Source organism: Jatropha curcas, chromosome 5 (assembly GCF_041381405.1).
Source record: "Jatropha curcas cultivar XTBG-Jc1 chromosome 5, XTBG_Jcur_1.0, whole genome shotgun sequence".
In the NCBI taxonomy this organism is placed as follows: Eukaryota; Viridiplantae; Streptophyta; class Magnoliopsida; order Malpighiales; family Euphorbiaceae; genus Jatropha; species Jatropha curcas.
In genome coordinates, this window is record NC_143155.1 from 4,288,061 (window position 1) to 4,312,388 (window position 24,328).

Consider the following 24,328-nt stretch of genomic DNA (forward strand, 5'->3'; position numbering starts at 1 on the left):
ATTAATGTTGTACTATTTTCGTTAATAAAAATTTTAATTCTCAAAAGAAATTTGAAATATAACTGTTAACAATATTTTTTTTTTGTGAAAATAACTATTAACGATATTTAATTATATAAATTTTGTCATGTTTTATCATATCAATATATATTCTAAAGTTATTATATTATATAACTTTTTTTGTTTTTTTATATTCAACAGAGTATCATGTTACTAAATTAAAAAAAAAATTATCAAAATGTTATCATGACATAATTATCAGAACTATTAAAAAAATTAGAATTTAGAAATTCAAAATATAGGTCGTTTAAAATATAAATCGTTTAAAATTTTTGCATAAAGATTAATTAAGCAAATAAATTTTCTAAATTATAACAAACTTAAGAGTAATTTGACCAAATTATCCTTTATCTCAAAATTAATAGTTAGTTGCTTGTGAAATACTTATTTATTTACTGTAAACAAAGATAATATTAGAAAAACACCATATATTATTTCTTAAAATATACAAAACGACTTATATTTTGACACAAAATAACAAATCAAAAACTACTTATATTTTGGGATAGGGAGAGTATTATTATCACCCTCTTTAATCAATATTATCGCCACCAACACTATTTACTAAAATAAATTATCATTTTTTATTTAATAATAAATTTTTAAACATAAATTTTCAATATTTAATTTTTAATGTTTCAACTCAAGAACAAAAATTAATTATTTTAAAAATATTTTCTTAAAATTCTTAAAAATATTACTCAATAAAATTCATTGGAATAATGAGCGAAGTATTAATTTTTTTTTAAAAAAGTTGACCAAATATTGAATTTTTAATTTCACGTATAAGATAATTTAAATTCCACTTCTAGATATTAGTAATTTCATTTTTTCTCCAATTCTGAAATCAATAAGCTGAACCGCTCAACGAAGGCGTGGCAGATTTTAATACGATATGACCAGACTTTGACTAGAACTGGTCGTAGAGAACAAAACCCTCATTTCTCCACTCCCTCTCCTTCACTAGGCTGTCCTCTCTCTCCCTCTCTAGCCATAAGTAGGTGAAAAGCAAAGACTCCCTCTTTATCTCTCTCGCAGATTACAGGTTACCATATTACTACACAACCACTACTGTTGCCCTCTACCTAATCCAATACCTAAAGCCACATTCAACAATAAAATAAAATTTCCATAAACGAATAAAGAAGCTACCTAAGCGAGAAAGTGAAAGAAAAATGAACGGAAAGTGAGAGAAAATAAGAACAAATTCAGTTATTACTCATTCATTTGCCAATTTATGAAGATGCTGTGGTAGCTCTGCTTTGCTTCCTCTTCTTTCTTCTTTTTTACTGTTTAGTTATCAAATCAAAAACCCTAAATACATTTCACCCACTTTCTAGATCTTGAACCGATTGTTAAGTCTTGAGTTACCTTTCCGATCTAGTAAATCACTGTCGATGTGAAACTCGGCTCCGGCGAGTTGAGCTAATGGAGGACTCAGGCGATTCAGTTTGTTGAAATGTTAAGCATTTTGAATTATTGTAGTAGTATTTTGGTTGAGCCAAGTTCCAATGTCGGCTTCTTTAGCGGCTTTCGAGCGGCCAAGAGCCGGAGCTTCGAATACGGTACGGCTTTTCTTCTGGTTAATAGGAAAGTGAAAGAATATTTTTGGATCTTATGTTGTGTTTGCGTGTCTTAGGATATGGGAAGTAACTTAAACGGTTTTCGGTTATTTCGAGGATAGTATAAGATTTGATTTATTTCCTTTGTGCATTTCCTTCGTTGGATAAGATTGGATAACTGAGATTGAAGTACATTTCCTTGTTTACTTTTCTGTTTGGATGCTGCGAATCATGGAGAACTGGGAATTGGAATTAATTTATGGAGCTTCATTATCTGGAAAAAAATCAATTCAAATGACATTCTCTGTTTATACGAGGGTCCCCTTTTCTTAAGTGGTATTGTCAAATTTTGAAATTGAATTCAGGATTTCTAATTAATTTCAATTCCATTATTTTCACAGGCTATAAAAGAATCTGGTTAATGGAAAGTTGTTTACCTGTTATTGACAAAGTCAAATAAATGCCTGTAAGAAACATAAGATATGATACTGGGTTAAATGTAATGCAGTGCTATTTTTATGAATTTCATTGTTGAATCTAAATTGCTTTTCAAATTGTCTATAGGGAAGAAGATTTGGTAAACTTCTTTTTGATTTTGATGTGTTAAAATCATTGTTTAATTTGACATCACTGTCAGTGGTAAAGTCACATCTGTGACTCTAACAAAATGTGATCCCATGTCTTTAACATTAACTTTCTTGAAATATCTTTACTTGGCATAAAATTGTAGTGACCAATTCTCACAATTTTTCAAACAATCTTCAAAATTGTTTGGAAATATGAGACTTTTTAATTAATAATGCATCATAAATATTTTATTTGTTTGGACAGAAAATTCTATTCGAGGCTAAGCATATTTTCTTTCTATTGAATTTAAAAAAGTAAATGACAATTACCTCCATGCTTTAATGGAAGGAAACTTTTACCTGCCTGTACTTGAAATTGTAACAAATGGAGTAAACAAAGGCTGATAAGGATTCTGAAATCTTAGATGCTGCATGAAAACTCTAATTCTGTGGCATTATTATTAATGTATCAGATTCTGAAAGCTGCACTCCTAAAGTCATGGATTTTTAATACATTGTGAACAAAAAGGACTGTGTTGAACCTTGCCATGATTTTCTTTGTTCATTTTAAACTAGGTATGAATCCATGCAATTGAAGGGATTGATGTGAGTAAAATTGTCCTAGGGAATGTGTTTCCTGTAACATGTGCATGAAATGAATATAAAAGCTAAAATGCATAATGTGATGTACAGAAAAGGAATAATTTTTTATAGTTAATTAGATTCTATGCTTCATTATCATGAGAGAGAGAAGAAAAAAAAGATAAATTTTTTTAAGTAATTTCCATGCTTAAGGTAAGTTCAAGAGAGACTTCTACTTTTGTTAAGAAAATTAACTGATGACCAATGAGCTTGGGTCAAGGGTTGTGGCCCGTGAGATTGTGGGTTCAAACCCTAATAACATCCAATTTAACTAAAAAAACAAAAAGAAAAGAAGAAAAAAGGATTGTAATTGGGTCTAGTTAATTGAATATCACTTATTTATTGAAGTGTCAAGTGTGAGTTAAATATTTTTGATTTTATTGATCGTCTATCCCCTATTTGTTTAATGAAATTAGAAAGTAATATGCAAACAACACCATAATTTTGTATGTTTCCTTAAAGTTTACTTTTTGAACTTTGGCGTATAATCATCTAACATGAGATGACTTTGACTGTTTGACAGGTTTTCAAGAGTGGTCCTCTTTTCATTTCGTCAAAAGGCCAGTGATGTGTTTTTTGCTTATTTTCCAATTTCATTCTTCTCCTCCTTGCCTTGGTTTCTTGAGGATTTTAAAGATTATATATATGTTTTTTGATAAGTACTTCATGCTTTAATTTTGAGATTATTTTGTAAATTATTTGTGTCTCCAGGCATTGTCTGAATAAAAATGGTTTTCTGCAATAAAGCATGTATATTGATTTATGCTTAAATATGAATCTTGATGCCAGTCCTTGATGTAAGGTTATTCATTTACAAAATGATGCACAAAACTTTTGAATGGTTTCTGTGCTTAGTTCTGTCAAACTTGCCAACTAGTCTTTTAATAATTTCTTGAGTCCATTTGGTCTTTTGAGGTTACGGGATCATACCAAGACTAATTTCAATAGCTATTTGTGCTTAGTGCTTGTTAATTTCCTAAATACTGCTGTTATTTATGGATGTTTGTTGGCTATGTCATGGCTCTCTAATGGACAAGTTCTATTGGGAATTATTTAGTTGTAGTGGTATTATACTGTGTAATTTTCGGTGACTCTTGTCATTAGAGAGACCATTCATTATGTAAGTATTTTGAGTGGAAATTGCATTAGGAGGCTTTGTTTCTAATACTTAGTCATTCTGAATTATGGCATCTCTTTTGGAACCTTAAATATGCTTGGTGCTTGTGTTTGAATTTCAGTAATTGCTGAGAAATTGGAATATTAAACAAATTAATTTCAAGAGGAATACTTACAGCCTTTTTGTAACAACAACAAGAACAACCAAGCCTTAGTTCCAAACTAGTGGAACCTGTTTGTAACAAATGAATTAGAAATGTAGAATTCCTTTCTAAAGAATTTCTCATGTTTAGAATGACATAGCTCAAAACAGGAAATTTTAATTGAATTTCATATTTTTCTGTTTGGAATGAGCCTAGAATTGAATGTTCTTGTCCTTACTAAAATATCCTTAATATAAAACTTGGAAAACAATATTATGACTAAAAAAAAAAAAAAAATCAAATATATCTAATCTATTATCAACTTCATTTTTTAAAAATATTAAAAAATTTAGTTAAGAGAGTAGGAAAAAAAAAAAAACCTTGAAGACAGAAAAATAAAAGATAAAAAAAAGAGAGAGAGAGAGAGAGAGAGAGAGAGAGAGAGAGAGAGAAAGAGAGAGAGAGCAGGGGGAAGGGAGAGAGAAGAAGAAGAAAAAGCAGCAGCAGGAGGAGGAGGAGATGATATGGGCATTATTATCTATGAAACAAGGTTTTTTTAGTATTAAGGGATTATTTGGAAATTCCACCTATATTTTAAACTTAGCTTAGTTATGTTTAATTCTATAGAATTGAGTTTTGAACAATTTTAAATGTTACAAAAATAAAAACTTGAAATTCTAAGTAAATTCTGCAAAATTTTGCAGAACTCATTTGTTCCAAATGGGTTGCCAGTGTAATATTTTGTTATTCCTGTTTTCCATGATAATGTGCATGAATAGAATAGGTATTTTTGTTGATTGAGATGAAAGCAATAATTTCTTGAAAGACATTAGCGAATTCAAGGAAATTGGGTATTGGAACATGATTTTGCTAGAGCATGAAGGATGTTCTCTTGCTGATTAGTCAGTGCCAAGTTGTTTATATTACCTTAATTGTGTTGAAAGATAAAACTGTTAGTTTGTGTACTTCTGAAATTGTAAGATAAGGACATGCTTTTCCAACTAACAGTTGGTGGCTAATGCCCTGTCATGACCTCCATTACTATCTTTCTCAATTTAATACTTGAGTGAGTAGATTATTTTATCTAGCAAATTGAGTTTTATTTCAGCCCCATCGATTAAATATTGCTGGCATGTGTGTGAACATATTGAACTTATTAGATCTTATGTGGAGCTTAGAGAATTAAGGACTGATTACATATATATGTGCTTCAGGAAAATTTTGGGGTTCAGTTATGTATAAAAGATGAACTCAGATTCCATTAGTTTCACAGATAGCAATAAACCGGCAGAGAATTTAGGTTTCGGAGCCCTTTAGAAACAAAGAGGCAGGAGGCAAGGGCTTGTATTTTCTCAGTATCTTGAAGCTTAATTCGGAGAGTGAAGCTATTTGGTGTTAAATTAACTATTTCATAGCCATTCTGCACCTGCTCATGTATGCTGCATATCTTTCTTTTCTTACCAAAGAGGCTAAAGAAAAATGTGCATTCACTAAAATCGGAACTAACTTGGGGATGGATCTAGCATAAACTATCATCTTTCCTGCACCCATTAGTTCATATTTTTTGGAACGATGAGATACTAAAGTAATTATCGATTGCACCCAGAGTTCTAATAAATAATAGTGTATTATTTGTAAATATCAAGTTGTACCAATAATATCAATTCAATTCCATCATATTGCCATAAAGCTTGCAATATATATATATATATATATATATATATTGCCACTCAATTATATTATTGTTGAATATCTGCAGGATTAGGCTGGAAATCGTGGAAGAAACGGTGGTTTATCTTGACTCGCACTTCCTTGGTGTTCTTTAAAAATGATCCTGTTAGTACTTTATTTATTTTATATTACTCCTGTCCAATTTTTATTTGTAACTTTTTCATTGTTTTGTGTTGTCTATAATTTTTTAATTTGCAGCCTCTAAAAGATAGATATTAACTATTAAGGAATCTGAATAAGATAGTTGTAAATTGAACTCTGAAATTGCCATGTAACAGAACTTCTTGCTCTGATTTATTTATGCAATTGTCTTTATGAGTACCTGTGTTTTCTTTTTTCCAAGCGAATCATTTAGTCTTAGCTTGTTATGTGGAAATATTCTCTGAAGACATATTTTAAATTCTAGTCTTGGAAGGAAAATTGGTTAGCAGAAGACAGTGTACTGTTTAAATGAAAAACTAAGCCTTTTTCAAGAAAAATAAGCCCATTTTTCTTATGGTGACAGTTTTTACGCACTCTATGGGATTGTCTGTTTCAAAGTGAAAAACAATCGCTTCATCTTATTTATCACAGTATCTTGATATTAACATTTTTTGTGATTATTCATTTATTGTTCTGGATCATTATGAATTAATTGAAATAAAATTTGTGTTTGATTGGTATGCAGAGTGCTCTGCCGCAAAGAGGTGGTGAAGTAAATTTAACTTTGGGGGGCATTGACTTGAATAATTCAGGGAGGTATGTTTACTGAACAGACCCTCATTGGAAGTGATTTCTTATGAATATGGCTAATGGTTTTTACTCTTGTGCAGTGTTGTTGTCAGAGAGGATAAGAAGTTATTAACTGTCTTGTTTCCTGATGGACGTGATGGGCGAGCATTCACCCTCAAGGTGCTTCTTTTTCTGCTCTTCCTGATATTGATTTCTGTTTTTCGTACTACATTATGTTTTTCTTTTTTCTGTTAAGATGTTAGGCATGTGGCATCTTGCATTCTCTCTTCAAATTTTATGAACCATTGTTCAGTATGTAAGTTCTTTTTTGGTTTTCCTCCTCTAATTTCAGGCTGAGACGTCCGAAGATTTGTATGAGTGGAAGACAGCCCTAGAACATGCCCTTGCGCAAGCACCAAGTGCTGCCCTTGTTATGGGACATAATGGAATTTTTCGAAGTGATACAAATGAAGCAATTGAAGGATCTTTCCATCAATGTTTGTACTTCACTGCTTCTCCACTTAGTCATATGCCATTTTTTCTGCTAGTTTTTCTAGACTTGCTGATTCTTTATTCTGCATATTTTGATTAGGGAGGGATAAACGTCCTGTTAAATCATTGGTTGTTGGAAGGCCAATTTTGCTTGCCCTTGAAGATATTGATGGAGGACCATCATTCCTCGAGAAAGCTCTTAGATTTCTTGAGAAATTTGGTGAGTTATTTATGATTCTAAATTGTGTGGAAGTTGATGTTTTAAGTTTCTCATAGTGGAAACTGGAGCATTTCTGGTATACCATTCTTCAAGATTCTAGTGATCATCCCAAAAAGGGAAAAAAGAAACAAGATACATTAAGAATTTCAATATTTTGGATGATTTTGTTTTATTGTATGTAAATGTGTGCAGACATCTCGTCAAATGTCCAATTGTTTGGTTATGATAATAATCTGAGAGGGATACCTGTTGGATTGTATGATTTTTGTGGGAAGGAAAATTAATCTTGTTAAGAGCTGCATTTTTACACGCTCATTGGGTAGGCACAGAATTCTTTTGGAGATTCTAATTAGACCATATTATACCTGAAGAATTATTTATTGTGAAATTAGCTTCCTTCCTTAAGGGATTAAGATAAGGGATTTACAAACTCAATATTGGAGCAAACTAGTTAATCTATATAAATTGAGAATTCCAATTTCCCCGCAAGTTGAAGAGCTTACTTTCATGGCTATATATGTTCACTTTTATTTTTGGGAGGTTATCTTGAATAATTCTATTGTCACACTGTATAGATAGTTCTATCACTGCACTAGGGATGACTCTCCGCAGGACAAAATAAAATCAAAGAAGTAATGCAATTACAACTATTTTACAAATGTCATTACTTTGTTTACAAAAATCTATTGTTGATGATACGGATATTTTTGCAGGTAATGCCTGTTATCACATACTTCAGCACCATTGTTGATGATTCAACCATTATGACCCCCTATAACCAAAGTATCACTACCATCAAAGCTTTGTAACTGAATATAGTTGATACTACTAATATTACTAAAAACCATTGCTGCTGCCATACTTTAATCATCACCACTCCTATGCTTCCGCTAAATAACTACATATGGGAATTCAAATCTGATTGCATTAGTACTTTATTTTTTGTAACCGAATATAATTTTTCAATGGAATGGTCGTTATATTTGTCATTCTATTCCTTATTTTATCACATTGTCAATAATGTTCCATTCCATTATCTCCTGCCAGATGTATCTTGACCTGTGACATTCATGTGACACGATATCATTGGTTTATATATCTACAAGAACCTTCTTGCTGTAAAGTGCATTGCAAAATGCTAATGGGCGTGATACATACTGCTTGCATAACCTTGTAACAGTGTGGTAGTTTAATTGGTCAGAGCCTATAACTTGAAAACTGTGGAATTGAGCCCTGTCAGTCCCGGATTTTGAATTGGAGAAGGGTGGTGGAATAATGGGCCTACGTACATTTTTGCACACTCCTGTTATTGATACTCATTGTGAGATACCTTTCGTGCAGGAACTAAAGTTGAAGGAATTTTGCGACAGTCTGCTGATGTTGAGGAGGTTGAACGCAGAGTTCAAGAATATGAACAAGGTATCTTTTCTATTCAATGTTTCCCTTAAATATGGATAATGACTCAACTTTGCTGCCTAAATGGATATTTCCTCAATCATTATGTTTTTGTTATGCTACATTTAAGCACTTGCATTCCATATATTTGAACCAAGGTTTCATTACTAATTTCTGCTTGACCATTACCAGGAAAGTCTGAATTTGAACCAGATGAAGATGCTCATGTTGTTGGTGATTGTGTCAAGGTACGCTACATGGTCTTGTTTGTGACTTACTGATGAATCAACCTGGTTCTGTGCTCACCTGCAAACTTTCTGATCTTTAGCATGTCCTAAGGGAGCTGCCCTCCTCTCCAGTTCCAGCATCTTGCTGCACTGCATTGCTGGAGGCTTATAGTAAGTTCAACTTCCTATCTTCCTCACTCTTTTATAAATTTGTATTATATGTAGGTCCCGTCATAAGTTTGTTAGACTCTACTTTGTTAAACCTGTTAAGTATTAGTTGTAAATAGAGTTCTATTAGGAGTTAGATTCCTAATTAGTTTATGATTTGTATTCCTAAATAGCTAGGTAGCATAGGAATTCCTTATATATAGACCTATGTAATCGATTGATGATATATAAGAAATACAACTACAATATTTTTCTATCAACATGGTATCAGAGCCTTCCATTCACAAAAAAAAAAAAAAAAAAAAAAAAGGAAATTTCCCGAAACTTCCCTTACGAGAAGCCACTGCCACCCTAGGAAGCCTTTCTAGGGTTAGTATTTTGCCTCACCGCCCACCCCAGGATATTCTCCAGCCGCCGATCAGCGACTCCCCAGAATCCGGTCGCCGGATTCCAAGCGAATGGCCACCACTCCCACCTCTTTCTTCCTGCCCTGGTTCACGCGCTGGCATGTCCAGTGGTCTTTTTCACTTCGGTTCCTCTCTCCGGCGTTGACTTGAAGAGAGACATGCAACCTAGTGAGTTGCATTGTCATTCTTGGGCTTATTCAATAGGTTTGTTTGCTGCGATTCTGTTGCAGCTGTGTCGGGCAGTCTTCTGCTACTGTTGTTGCTTTAATTTGCTGAGGAAACCTATTTTTTCCTTTGTTGTGACAATTGTTTTAGGTAATTTTCGGTGTATTTTCTAGTGATTCCTTTTTGCATTAGGGTTTAGTACTGCACCTTTGCTGCAGTTACAGGTATTCTGCTTTTGAACCTTCTCCTTTGTCGAGAGCAGTGCAACCCCAATGAGTTGCATGGTGTTTTTGGCCTTCAGTGGTGTGCTCCGTTTGCCAGATTTTCCTTTGCTGCATTTCTGAATATCTGCGGACTGGGCTTCCTCTTTGAGGCATTGATTATGGAAGCTTGAAACAGCCCTGTGAGTTGTTTTCTGGTCCGGTGAGATTTGTTTCGACAACCTAAGTGTGTTGTCTTAATTCTGTTGCTACTATTTGGTTTGGGATTCTATATTGCTATAATGAAGTGGGTACAGTTGCTGAGTATGGTATTGTGCTTTGCTGAAAGTAGTAGTTTGTAACAAGTTGAGCATGATTAACATCTATGCTCCAACTTGAGGGGGAGTGTTAAGGATTAGTTGTAAATAGAGTTCTATTAGGAGTTAGATTCCTAATTAGTTTATGATTTGTATTCCTAAATAGCTAGGTAGCATAGGAATTCCTTATATATAGAGCTATGTAATCGATTGATGAGATACAAGAAATACAACTACAATATTTTTCTATCAACAAAACCCATTAAAAAGGTTGCTCAAATGTTCATAGTTTTGCTACTAAGGTCTTAGACTCTAGTTGCTTTCTACTTCAACTTCTTGATTTGTCCTATCAATTACCATTTAACTTATAGAAACAGACTATTGGATATCTGATTGAAGTCCACTGTGGCAGGAAAATTTGTAAAAGAATGAATACTAACATTTGTTATTTGCTGATATGAGAAAAATAGAAAAGGAGACGGGAAAAAAAAATATTTCACTATCTACACATTTTTTTGGTCAGGGTCAGCATGCTCAGTGAGTAACCACTCACATACAGTGGCTTGTTTAGTATATCCATTTAACATCGTACACTTTGTACATGGTAGGACCAGATTGAGCAATTAAGGGACTCAATAGAACACAATTAAGGGACTCAATAGAACACAATTTCACTTAGATGGCTCACTGTCAAAGAACACATAGTTGAGGGTGCTTCTTACTTCTTAATGATTTCTGCTGTTAAATTTTGATTTGTGATGGAGGTTTATAATTTTAATTCTATTTTTGTTAATATTTTGAATGGTGTAGGGTTTCATCTAATTTAATTGAATTTTATTTGATCAGATCTAATTATTAAAAAAAAAAATTGTATCTTTTAATTAATTTATTTACACCTATATTATAAATTAGGATACGTTTCTAATTTTTTCATTGCTTATAAGAATTCAGAAAAAAAGATTTTGATCTTAGTTTTGTGTTGTAGTATATTCATGTGATAATTATGTTATTTTGGCATATATGACAAGTATGAGTTGGCAAATATTATATAATAATTTGTGCATAATCTGCCATAGACCAACAAAGTATATCTGTATAAAGTTTGTGATGCATTTTTCTAATACAAATTTTCACATGCTAAAAATTACTGAGAAAAGCATGTGACTTGAAATCATTGTGAATAACATTCAATCAGGAATTAAGATAACTTTTAAAATGGGAATAATACAAAGGCTTGCTAAGAAGCACTGTGTCTATTCTCAAAGTTTATTAATGATATTTATGTGTGCATATGGGTTTGGATTTTGTTAATGTGTCTTGTTATCTTGCTAGTGAGTGTCTGGTTAGATGTTGATATTGTTATTTTACTGTTTTATTGAATTAGAAATTGATCGTAAAGAAACTCGGATTAATTCAATGCGTTCTGCAATATTAGAGACGTTTCCTGAACCAAACCGACGTTTATTACAGAGGTAATCTCTCGATTGATCTTTTTTACTTGGTTTTCTTATCTGTCAAGCTTTCTTTGGTATAGATCTTCATGCTTATTTATTCAGATTTGAGTTGGAAATTAAAATCTCAAGTTTGCTATGCAACTCATAGTTTCCTTATGTGTTATAATCATTACATTGATATTGTGTGTGTTTTTCATGAAGTTGGAGATGTTTTATCTTTTACTGATGAATGTGAATGTAGAAATATTCTTATGGTAATGCCTAATGAGCCCTATGCATTGAGCATAATCAAGATTTTTTTGTCAAATTATACTTTTGTGTATTAGACTGCAATGATGAACTAATGCTATTCTATTTAACTCCCAGAGGCTTACACTGCAGAAAGTAGAGGATTAGCTTGCATTGCAAGTGTATATGGCTTCATTGGGCAATTGCTGTTCTTTCTGCTTTGTTGTGCATTGAAAACCAAAAACTTTTAAGTAGTTCTAAGAATGTGTAAAAGGGACAGGACCTTGTGAAGGAATTTGTGGTAGTCATTAGCGGTGTTGCAAAAGGTTCTTCTGCATTCTAAAGTCATTTCCTCATCCTGCTTAGGATCAGAGTTTCTTACAGGCCAACCTCATTCACTGGTCAGTCTGGCATCAGGATTACATGTTCCTCGTATAGTATAATCTTTAGTGATCTCTATTTTTCCATTGTTTTCTATAGGAGAAAATAATATGCCAAAGAGGAAGAAGCATGCTTGTTTATGAATTTAAATGCAGCTGCAGGCTCTGAGAATTTGTAAACTTTTGTACTTTGTCAGCCTATTCTTTTCATAAATGCCACTGCTCTGGAAGCTTGCAATTCAGTAACAAATTTTCTAGTGTTGGCATTCATATTTTGAAATGCTCTTTAAAGCTACTTAATTTGTGATTAAGGGTCTTTGATTGTCTTCAGTGTGTTATTTGTGCATCCATTTTTTTCTTTTCTTTTTATTTTCATTTCACTTGATACTTTGCAGAATTCTTAAAATGATGCACACAATCTCATCTCATGCTAATGAGAATCGAATGACTGCATCTGCTGTTGCTGCTTGCATGGCACCCTTGCTACTGCGTCCTCTGTTAGCTGGTGAATGTGAGTTGGAGGATGACTTTGATATTAATGGTGATAGTTCTGCACAGCTTCTTGCTGCTGCAAATGCTGCTAATAATGCTCAAGCCATCATTACCACTCTTTTAGAGGAGTATGAGAATATTTTTGATGTAAGATACTATCCATTTGTTTGCTTGATAGTGGGAAGCTTGTTTAATTACTTATGCATGTTTGAATGAAATATTCTTTCAAATGGACACGTTTATGGATCATAATTGAGTGAAAAATGTGCTAATTGAAAAGCAGTCTTAGAGCAAAGTTCTTGACCTGGTATATGGTAATCAACGGGTTACTATTCCTATCAATGGATGCTGATGTTTTCTCATTTAAACAAAATAATATGGAACTGTGGGCTCAGAGCACCATATGTATTGCAGGAAAGATATAATTTCTTATTTTCATCTCCCTTGTTTTTCTTCCCTTTATTTTTTGTTTGAGAGTTTGGAGGGAAATTATTAGGAGGTTCAGTGATGGAGAGTAAATCTTTCTCTGCTCTTATGCAATACTAATAGTTGGATCAGAAATTTTAAACTTTGGCATCACATGATAGTTTTTGTGAATGCTTTTGATATTTGATTCTTTTGATTAATTTATATGGTCGCTTAATAACTTATGCATCAATATTGGAAACAATTGGAGAAAACTGAATCAAGGAATCGATAAGGATTTACTGAGCTGATATTGCTTCTTCAAGTTGGAAAGCTAGTTTCTGTTAGTGTTTAATATCTGATATTAAGCAACTGCTTTTTCTTTTACATTGATCAGGTTCAAGTTATGCCACATGCTGATTGGACTAAAATTTTATGCAGAACTAGGTTGAGTCAATTCAATCATATTCACTGAAACCTGTCTGACCCTGAATGTGCCTGTTCAGGTTTCAACATAGTCATACTGTAGTTGGTCTCATAACAAACAAGTGCCATGTTTACTGGGACTCGTTAGACTGGTTTGGCCAGTCTGGATTGAATAACTATACTGATTTATGATGTCAAGAAAGGAGTATAAGTAAAGATTCCAGAGGGAAGCTGGTGAAGTATGTGGATGGAATTATCTTTGCTCTTTATATGCCACTTGGGAAGAGGCTTGTCAATCTTATATGTGATATATTCATCTGCTTTCACTTTGGCATTGGCTAAATATCTTACAAAATTGAAGTTTCTATAAACGATATTGTTTTATCCTTGTTCTAGTAATGATGCCTAGCTCTTATCCGTTATTTCAGGATGAAAATCTACATAGGTGTTCTATCTCTGCTGATTCCCGGATTGAAAACAGTGGTAGTGAAGATTCATCTGATGATGAAACTATGGATGTAAAGGAAAATGGTTATCATGATGCAGAAAATGAAGCTGATCAAGAAACTGATGATGATGCTGAAAGAGTACTCAGTGGCAAATTAAGTGAGAGCAGTGGTTATGCTGGCAGTGATCTTTATGACTACAAGGTTGAGGTTGTCTTTTCTACAGAAGTATTCCCATATATTTCTGACTGCTCTCCCATCCATTTTAAATTAGTAACTAGTTCAACCTATTGTCATGTGACTGCACTGGTCTAAGACTGATGCTGCTTGGAATTCTAGACAGATTCCTAGTGTCATTATTTTAATTTCAAGCTGTGATACATAACATAAGCTTCCTGCTGCCATTAGTTGGCAATCGGTTCATTTCGTGTTTGGGACTTCATCCTAGTTTAGGCATCTTATTGAAAATCTATTTACTGCTCATTGCAAGTGGCAGTGCTCAATCTTTAATATTACTTCTCTTCAAAAGTTATGTTTGGATATCCTTCGGCTGATGAAAATAATATGTAAGGTAATTTTAGTTTTTGATTGTGGTACAAGACTTATGTGGGATATCATAAGTCAGCAATTTTTCTTTTCTTTACTATTTTTTTCCTTTTTTCTGGATCACTAGAAAGAGTAATTAGTGATTAACAGATGAAATCAAATGGGTGTGACCTGTTCAAGCAGTGATACCCATCTGAATGGAATTTATATATCATAAATGAAATAGAATACTACATGAATGAAAATATGGAATTCAGATCAGCTGAATTACTCCTTTTATGCTCTTCTACATCCTAGGTAATTCTTTTTTTCTTTTTATTTATTTATTTATTTTTTTTGATATACAAATTTTTTATAATAGTATCAGTGGAGTCAGCATTACTAGTTTCTTGATGACTAAAGACAATTCACTTCACCAAAAGTACAAGGGGAAAAAAAGAAAGAAATAAAAATATTTAAAAAAGGTTTGTCAAAGGAATATGATCACAAAAAAATGATGTCTTAAAATATCTAAAGAATGTGTGACATATTTACACTCATCTGTCTGAGATTTGATATTTTTTGAAGCCCCATGCCTAAGTTATACCTTAGCATAATCAACAAGATGGCATCCACATCTCTTACATTTTACTCATCTCACAAATTGAAGTTGGCGGCATTATTTTGTTTGGCTGATGTCTAATGGAATGTTTATCACATTGATAAATATTTTGCTACTTCAGCAGTTCATTAGCGATTTCCTTGCTTCAGACTCCTGTTCTGGGTAGATGACATTTTCTTCTCCTTAAGATCCAACCTTGATTATGATTATGTAGTGACTACGTGGTCACAGTTAAGGTTGGATCTTATTTATCTAGATTTTCTTACACTGCTCTGTTACTGGTAAATGGGAACCAGAATGCTTGATGTGCTAGAGGAACAGTGGGTTGGGAAAGAAAAGCATAATGCTTTTGGCTTTGATGTGGTTCTATGCTTGCAGTGAAAAACGTTTATTCTGTTGGAAAGAAAATCCAAGATATTTTCTTTTTCTAGTGCTGGAATTTAAGTAATCCAGTCAAGGGGAAAACTACATTTCTGTGGATCTTGGATCCTGTTTGTTTGGGATGATTTCCCTTTCATCAAGATTCTTATCTACTTGATCTCACTTCACCCTGCCAAATTATTTTTCAGACACTTGTTGCTGAGATATAATCTTATTGATCTGTATTTACTCTATTTGTTCACGTGCAGGCTTTTGGTGGGGATGATTCCGATGATGGATCGCCGAGAAATAATCATGCTTCAGCTGAGAGTTCAAACTTACAAGTTGATTCTGTCCAAACTAGAGATCCTAATGTTCAAACCAGGGAACAACCAAATAAACTAAAGAAAGGAAATGAGAATTCAATTAATGAGATGGATGTTTCAAATGTGTCACCTACTGGTGAATCTTACCGGTCAATGGGGGAAATTCTATCTTCAATGGATCCTGTCCCATCTTTACCCATATCTGGCCCTGAATCATCTGCGGAGAAGCCAGCTGGTAAAGTTGCAACCTCCAATCTCAATGGAAAGCGGTCAGCATTTTGGGGAAGAAGTAATGTAAGTCATTATCTGTCGATGTACTTTATGGCCACATATTGGCTAGATGGAAAGATAAATCACATGCAGTTGATGATATAATGTTTTAAGTTGATGTCTTGCTTTCAGAAGGGCACATCCTTTTCTTTATTTTGTTCATTTCTTTACCCATTTATTTTGTTCCATACAGTGTATATCTTACCCTCAACTAAAATGATTCTCATCTTCTCTTATGTATAGATATCTCTTTCATCAAGAAAATAATAACAAAAGGGTGTACATTAACACTGTTTAACTAGAGGAATATAAAGTAGGAAGAAAAGGTGATTAGTTTTCCCTTCTTTTTGGATTGGGTAGAAAATGGGAGAAGGAAAATTAAACTTCCCTTATTTGGAAAGCTAAGAAAAGTGGAGTGATATAAGACTGGAAGTATTAAAAATTGCAATTGTGCTCTTATTTAATCTAGTTCAAAATAACGTGGATAATCAGGCAGTTTCCCAAGAAAAATAAGCTGATTGGTGAAATTTTCCATCCCCCTATTTTGGAGAGAAGGATTTGGGTGGCCCCGAGGATTTTGGACAACTCATCCTCACTTTCTCTTCTTGTGGTTTCAGCCTTTTCCATTGGCAATGCTATTTTGCCCCTCCCCTATTTTTGCACTCTCTCTCTCCTTCTCTCACTCTCTCACTCTCTCTCTTCCCAGTCTTTTCAATCTTCCCAAACAAGTGATTAAAAGTGTTTTTAAAATGATTTAAGATGATTGAGAATGGTCGAGTATGAATTTGATGTCAAGTTTGCATGATTGACCAAATTAGTCAATGATTGATATTGTATGGATTAGATATTCTGGTATATGAAAGATGATTATGTTAATTAAGTGTTAGAAGATTTGTTATGCATAAACCAGTGGTGGATGAAGTTAAGAATGCTTAAGAAAGTAAAGTAAGTCTATTACAATTGAGTATCTTGAAATTCAGTCACCAAGATTGATTTAGTTAAATAGGTAAACGAACTCCAAAAATTATGAAAGTTTACAGAGAAGTGTGTTATGATGTTGGGAAGGTTGTGGTTAAAGGGCAAGTGCATTGGATAAAGGGAAATAAAGTTATAGCTAGATTTATGCAGGCTGCTCATTGGAAAGGGAAACATCTATGCATGTATGCAAGGTTTACCAATATGACTTTTGTCAATCTGTTTTTTTATGTTATTGGGTTGGTGGCTTGGAAATTTGGAAGAGGAAGTGCATGACATCCTTCAGAGAAATTGTAGTGTAGTGTGAAATTATCTCTCGACATTGGTTATACACTCAGCTAAAGCTGTTTATTCTCCTCAAGGTTTTTAACATTGGTTTTGCCTAGGTTTTCTTTGACATGAGTGAAAAAATGATGTTAATTTCAGTTCCAACAGTTTCATTTGTGTAAAGCAAAATTAGACATCTAATGTATTTTTTTTTTGAACTCTATACAGGCCAGAAAGACACCATCAGTGGAGTCAGTTGATTCTTCCGGCGAAGAAGAGTAAGATACTATTTATGTACATTCTCTTTAACAGCATTCGCACTATGAATTGCAAAATTTGTATTCAGGTGTATGTTTCTTTGGCTTATGCTGTCTGTCAAGCAAGTTCAGTTATGGTATCTGCCTTAACATTGATAACTTAACATTCTATGAGAAATAATGGTTTTCAAATGGGTTAATAATATTATTGTTGTAAAAACAATTCAGCATAATGTAATACCTATTATCCCTGGTTTCACTATTTCTTGTTTATTTTATTTTATTTTATATTCTCCTTCAAAATCTGTGAGACTTAAAATTGTAAACTCGAAATATGTCAAGGTAAATCATAAGTTTAGATCAAAGTTAAACCTATAAATAATAAATTGGACCTAAGAAAGGAGTTTGCACAAACTAAATTGAATTTTTGCTAAATTGTTTCTGTTGCACAAGTACCAATGTAATTTTCTGTTGATCCAACTCTGTCATTTTATATTTCTGCCAGAAATGAGTGAAAATACAGATGACTGTTAACAGTTTAGTTTAGTGTAACCGTTTTTCTTGAATGCTTTTCTTGCATTAGCTTGGAAGTTCAGCTTTCTTTTTGTTTTATATTTGATATGGTCTATATTGGTAATCTAATCTAATCTAGTTTAACAAAACTGAATTATATTATTTGTAGACTTGCTATTCAGAGACTTGAGATCACAAAAAATGACTTGAAGCAAAGGATTGCGAAGGAGGTCTAATTACTTTCTTTAAACCTGATTTATGCTTAATTATGGAATATTTACATTTGTCTAACAAGATTTGCTGTTCATCTTTTTAGGCAAGAGGAAATGCAATTTTACAAGCTAGCTTAGAGAGGAGGAAACAAGCTTTGCATGAGCGACGTTTGGCGCTTGAACAAGATGTACTTATTTCCAACTCATTACATTTTGCATCCTCTTAAATTTTAGCGGGTTTTATTTTTATATACCTTTTGCATCAAATGTTAGCTTTCTAGAAACCTTATGCATTTATACCTTTTCATTGTTGCTTCTTCAGTACACATATTGTACTTGTATGCAATCTAGCTTAAGATGGTTCCAACTTACAAGAACTAAAGGAATTGACATAATTGCAACTTCAAGCCTGAACTGAAATAAGCATGAATAGTTCTATTTATAGTAAATCTCTGAAGTCAATTCTGATGCAGGAATGCAAAGCATTCTGAAAATTTCTTCTCTCAAATCTGGGTTGAAAATATTTCTTTGTTCATTGATTGAATACAAGAGTTATCAAAATAGTAATTTCATCTACCCATTTAAAATAGAGAGAGAGAGAGAGAGAGAGAGAGAAAGAACAAGATATATCTAACATTTTGCCTACCCCAAGACCATAGACACCTAAAGGGTCTTTCTATCAATTAAGAAGTTGGTGTAATCTCCTGTAGAAAGTCCTCAACTCCTTCCTCCCCCTCTATTATCAAATAAACCTGGTAAGATGATGCTGGAGTACTTCTGCAATGCCAGTATTCAAGCATCTTCTTTACCATGCTGTGGAGCACCTGACAAATTCCAACTAGGCAATCTTTTTCTTCTATACCAAAAAGATGAATAATCTCTTTGTGATCATATTCTATTTTTGTTTTTGTGACACCCTAGACGAATCCCACATTGGCTAAACACAATGTACAAGTGAAGTACATAAAAATGGGCAAGTGTTAGATTAGTAAGAGACCTTTGGCCTATTGAGTTGGTTCTAGCCCAAGAACAAAGCCGTGCAGGCTTTAGTTGGTTCGGCTCAAAGCGGGCAATATTTTGCTAGGTCTGGGATGTCACAGACTTGGTATCAGAGTCAAGCTTTGTCCCTCTGGCTGGTGTTGCAGTAAACTTCAGCGAGGACGCTGAGTCCCTAAGGGGGGGTGGGATGCCACAGACTTGGTATTAGAGTCAAGCCTTGTCCCTTTGGCTAGTGGTGGGGCAAACCTCAGCGAGAACGCTGAGTCCCTAAGAGGGATGAACTGTGACACCTTAGGCGAATCTTACATCGGCTAAGCACAAAGTGTAAGTAAAGTGCATAAAATGGGCATGCCTTAGACTAGTAAGAGGCCTTTTGGGCTATTGAGTTGGTTCTAGCCCAAGAACAAAGCCGTGCGGGCCTGAGTTGGTTCGGCCCAAAGCGGACAATATCTTGTTGGGTTTGGGATGCTACATAAACATAACCATGATCCTTAGTAAATGCATTTATTCCTGACATTATTTCTTATTGTATTTGTATTTCAACATTGTTGTGTTCATTTGCTTGCTACTCGTGGCAATTATTGTCAACTTCTAACTTCTGGCATTAAATGCTAAATCAATACATGTGCATGATTCCCTTTTTGGATTTTAACATTATTAAATAGTAATAGTTCTTTGGTGTTCTTGATTATTTTGTTTGAGGACTGGGATTGTTGGTGCAAAAGTCTGACTTTTGTCCATAGACAGAAAGTTCAATAATATGTTTTTGGATAGAATGGTTATGTGTTTTGAAATGTTCAATGCTTGTAGAGCAAGTATACTATCATGCATTTCTTGTTTGTGTTCACTGACATGTGGATGACTCTATAGGTATCAAGGCTGCAAGAGCAGCTGCAAGCTGAAAGAGATCTTAGAGCTGCACTGGAAGTTGGCTTGAGCATGTCTTCTGGACAGTTCTCCAGTTCACGTGGCATGGATTCTAAAGTGTGTTCACATCTCGATGACTTTTTACCTTGTTTCCTTTACTCCTTCAAATACATAGAATATTTAGGTAATGCACATTCTTATGACTTAAAATTATGTGAAGACAAGGGCTGAGCTTGAGGAGATTGCTCTTGCTGAAGCTGATGTGGCCAGGTTGAAGCAGAAAGTTGCAGAACTTCACCATCAACTTAATCAGCAACGACAGCACCATTATGGTTCGCTCTCTGATGCGTGTGACCGCTATCAACATGTCCAAAATCAAAGCACTCAACAGTAAGTATGCCAATCGAGTATCTTTGCAGTTGCTCAATTTATGCTATTGACAATTATGAGTACTTAGCATGTTGCATTTCTTTTCATGTTTGAACTATCAGTTCACTGGCCTTTTCAAGACTGGGGTTTCGAGTATGTTGATTGTATGAACATGATTTCTGAATTGGGGAACCACAGAAGTTTCTTCTGGCGTCCTCCCCATTGAAACTCTCTATTCTAGGAGTAATATGTTGAGTTCCTTTTTTCTGAATTCACAAAAGACCAAGGATAATTATCCAAGTCTTTGCGCCCATTCCCTGCCCCTCGATACCCACCACTCCCAAATCAAGACGCATGTTTTCTTTATGTGTGCATACTGCATCTACTGCATGTCACCAATCTACTGGATTCATATGTTTGTTGTGAGAAATTATTTAAGCTACATAACATTTTTTTTTTTTTTTTAAAAAAAAAAAGGTAAAATACTTGATGTGGAAACTTTGAATATTTAAAGCCCTATCAACAGAATGTGTTGTAATGCAGTTCATTTGATAGTTTTTGGTGGAAAGAATTGGCAAAGCGTCTTTCTTTTCTTAATGTGAAAGCTAACTGATTCTTATTGCAATTGCATTTTATTTGTCTCTCCTTTCTCTTTCCTTTTGTTTTAATGGTAAGGAGCCTAGCAAGAAGTAGACATAGAAGCATTGTGATCACTGAAATTAGAGACAATTTCACTGGGTGATTCATGAAAGTGGTTGCCATAACAATTTTCAAAGCCTATTTAACGTCCTCTTTTTTCTGATATCTGCAGGAGATTTCTTCAGCAAGATTTTGATGCAACCCTTGCTTTCGTGAATCATGAAAGGAAACAAAGAACTGAGGTATTTGATAGCTCCAAGTTGCTTTCAGTTGAAACTCTTTTTAAGAGCTTTAGAAGTGCTTTGATATAAACTGAGTGGTTCCTGTAAGCTTGTGTTTTATAGGAACAAGTTATTGAACATGGTTATTATCACCTATTTGACTAAATGATAGTGTTTTTGAATTTTAGATTATTCATCCACATGCTTGTGTCACTTGTTCTTTGATGTTTGGAATTTCAGTCTTCCTGGCTGCTTAGGCACAAAACCTTCTCTTTAATTTGTCCTCTGATTTATAGATTTAGAATTACAATAGTTCACCAGAATTTGCAGAATAGAATAGAGAAAGATAATCCATGTAGCTGACTTCCATTATTTTGAGACTTCGGTTGAAATGAATTGAGTTTTTTTTTTTTATTTTTTTTTATTTTTTTTTTATTTTTTATTTTCTTTCTTGGAAGGATTTGTCCTCTGATTTATAGATTTAGTATTATAGTTCACCAAAATTTTGGCTCTGAACAGAATATAATAGAATACAGAAACAGAATCCATGTAGCTGATTCCCATTATTTTGGAACATATTCAAATGAATAAAAAAAATGGGTCTGGAACTCTTGCGCAAAGCTTCTATGCTTCTGTATAGTAGTTGAATTAACTGTAGGTTCTTTGATAAAATGTTTTAGTGGAAAATAATTCCAACACTTCAACTTTCACCCAACCATCCCCAACTTGTAATAACGAAAAAAAAAAAAAAAAGAATGAAAGAAAAAGAATAGAAATATAGAATTTGCAAATGAAAATACATAATTAAATTTAATTATTTGCCCTGAAAACCTTGAGACATAAATGTATATGTTATTTTTTCTTTTGGCTTTATACTTGATTTTGTTTGACAGAAAGCACTTTTAAGCCCTAGCAATCCTCATTATGATCTCCTCTTTTGGTGTATTTATCTGACAGTACCCTAAAAATCCAACTTAAAGTTGACTATTATGCTGCAGGAGAGCTTGTTAGGAGCAGATTGGAGAAATATTAAAGGAACTGGATTAGCAACTGGCAGCAGTAGTAGGCAGCCTCCTCGAAAGCAATTTATGGAACCAACAAGCCTGATTGATTCCAAAAGCACAGAGGCTTCCACCAACATGTCCATGGATGAGCTCTGCGGTGTTGATTCTGCTCCCTCCACTTCGAGAGCAGTAGAGGTAAGGGTATTCTCATAGCATCTGCTACTATAAATTCATGTTATTTAATATGTTGTTGATCTGGAAAAATCTGACCTAGTGATATGAATATGTTTTTAAAAATCTGGATGACCTTTCCCATCTAGCAAAAGTTAAAGGACTGAGAAAATGTTAATAGTAAATGGAAAGTTTTGTTTTAGATAAAGAGGAAAAAAAAAGGATATGCATTCATATGCATGAGACTTATATACAGGAATAATAATAATCTTGGATATTCTTTTTCACCCAAGATATGATTTTGTCATAATGGTTGCAGATGATGGATTATCCAAGACATCCATCGGCAGCATCTTCTGCCTTGGTAGAATTAACTACCCGGCTTGATTTCTTCAAGGAAAGGCGTTCTCAATTAATGGAACAGCTCCACAACCTCGACTTGAACTACGGCACAGCATCATCACAAGATTTTGTTTATAGACCATCATCCCCACCCTGGAACTGACAAGAAATGTTGCTCAGCGGTGAGTCATGTTGTACATTCTTTCAGGATTGCATATACTTGTATCTTGAGAACTCTTTGCTTCAATTCCAATATTCTTCCCCCCATTTTGCTCTCCTTTTTACATTGTTCTAGTTAGAATGTGATTGGATTCTAATCACCAAGTCTCCATCCTCCTAGCATTTGTTTTGCTATTCTGTCTCAACTATTGTAAACAAAAAAATTGGGCGTTTCCTGTTGTGTCAATAGCAGGTGATCTGTACTGAACATATATTTTGGAAGACTTTTTTTTTTTTTTTTTTTTTTTTTTTTTTTTTTTTTTAATCTTTTGAGAAATCTATCTTGTATGTATTCAACAAAAATGGTCCTGTGTATATGAACATAAATGAGTGAATGAATGATCGAAATTTGATGGGTGCATTTTACGGAAATTTTTGAAGATGAATTCAATGACCAGTTTGTTGACAATGGCAACCCGTTTAGAAGTACAGCTGAGCTGATGTGTTCATTTGTGAAATGAATCATTGGTTAAATGTATAAAGACGATCCAAAATGATATGAGCAGATGAATTCAATCGCATTATACGCTGGTGGTTTCATACATTGGTACATTGGAATTCCCGAACTGATACGAGTAGCTAGTTTATTGGAACTGAAATGAGGTGCAGTTCAGGTAAACTTGTATGTTGCGCTTGGTTGGAATTTAACATTTTTATGAAAAATTATTCGTAGAAAAATAGATTCCTAGACGAGCAATTTTAGAAATATTAAGCTTTTATGTTTTGTTATAAATATTTTCTAGGAATCTTTGATAATTGTATCTATTTAATTTATGAAAAATATATACAAATTAAAAGAATATTCTTAATTCATAGGTATTTTCGTTATTTCATATTTCAGAATTATATCATACAAATATAAGCATCGGTTCCATAACTTTTGTATAATAATAAATTAATATGAAATGCAAATATTATTAAAATAATTAATTAATATAATATAGGACAATTTTTACATAATTTTTGTATTATAAAAAATTAATATAAAATATAAATATTATTAAAATAATTAATTAATATAATATAGAACATAATTTTTACTGTAATTTTTGTATTATAATAAATTAATATGAAATACAAATATTATTAAAATAATTAATTAATATAATATAGGACATAATTTTTACTGTAACAAATTAAATTATTCATAATGCCCACCGCAGGTTCAATGCGGTGGATTTTACTCACAATATACACGAGGCATTTTGAATGTTATA

At 33.4% G+C, this 24,328-nt stretch overlaps 1 protein-coding gene across 4 annotated transcripts; it reads left to right on the forward strand.

Moving 5' to 3' along the window:
- The first annotated feature begins 1,043 nt into the window (after nt 1–1,043).
- LOC105628987 (Rho GTPase activation protein (RhoGAP) with PH domain-containing protein) lies at nt 1,044–23,483 on the forward strand. Of its 4 annotated transcripts, none has more exons than XM_089720934.1 (22): nt 1,045–1,625; nt 3,354–3,390; nt 5,849–5,925; nt 6,488–6,558; nt 6,633–6,711; nt 6,884–7,028; nt 7,124–7,243; nt 8,585–8,662; nt 8,831–8,886; nt 8,967–9,036; nt 11,507–11,594; nt 12,580–12,823; nt 13,936–14,163; nt 15,730–16,080; nt 17,527–17,576; nt 18,238–18,298; nt 18,385–18,468; nt 20,150–20,263; nt 20,367–20,536; nt 21,327–21,396; nt 22,374–22,574; nt 22,870–23,483. In XM_089720934.1, the coding sequence occupies exons 1-22, from the start codon at nt 1,572–1,574 to the stop codon at nt 23,053–23,055; spliced, it is 2,634 nt and encodes an 877-aa protein (XP_089577060.1). In that variant the 5' UTR covers nt 1,045–1,571; the 3' UTR covers nt 23,056–23,483. The 4 variants fall into 4 exon arrangements, with proteins under 4 accessions (XP_089577058.1, XP_089577060.1, XP_089577061.1 ...); XM_089720935.1 differs by having other exon boundaries at nt 13,936–14,157; XM_089720932.1 differs by lacking the exon at nt 3,354–3,390 and having other exon boundaries at nt 1,044–1,625.
- Nucleotides 23,484–24,328: the final 845 nt, after the last annotated feature.

Excerpts from the sequence above, each read along its gene's own strand:
- LOC105628987 (XM_089720932.1), top strand. The coding sequence starts at position 1,520 with ATGTTAAGCATTTTGAATTATTGTAGTAGTATTTTGGTTGAGCCAAGT. Across the intron at positions 1,626-5,848 it reads GAGCCGGAGCTTCGAATACG|GATTAGGCTGGAAATCGTGG; the intron begins GTACGGCTTTTC and ends GAATATCTGCAG. Across the intron at positions 7,029-7,123 it reads TGAAGGATCTTTCCATCAAT|GGAGGGATAAACGTCCTGTT; the intron begins GTTTGTACTTCA and ends TATTTTGATTAG.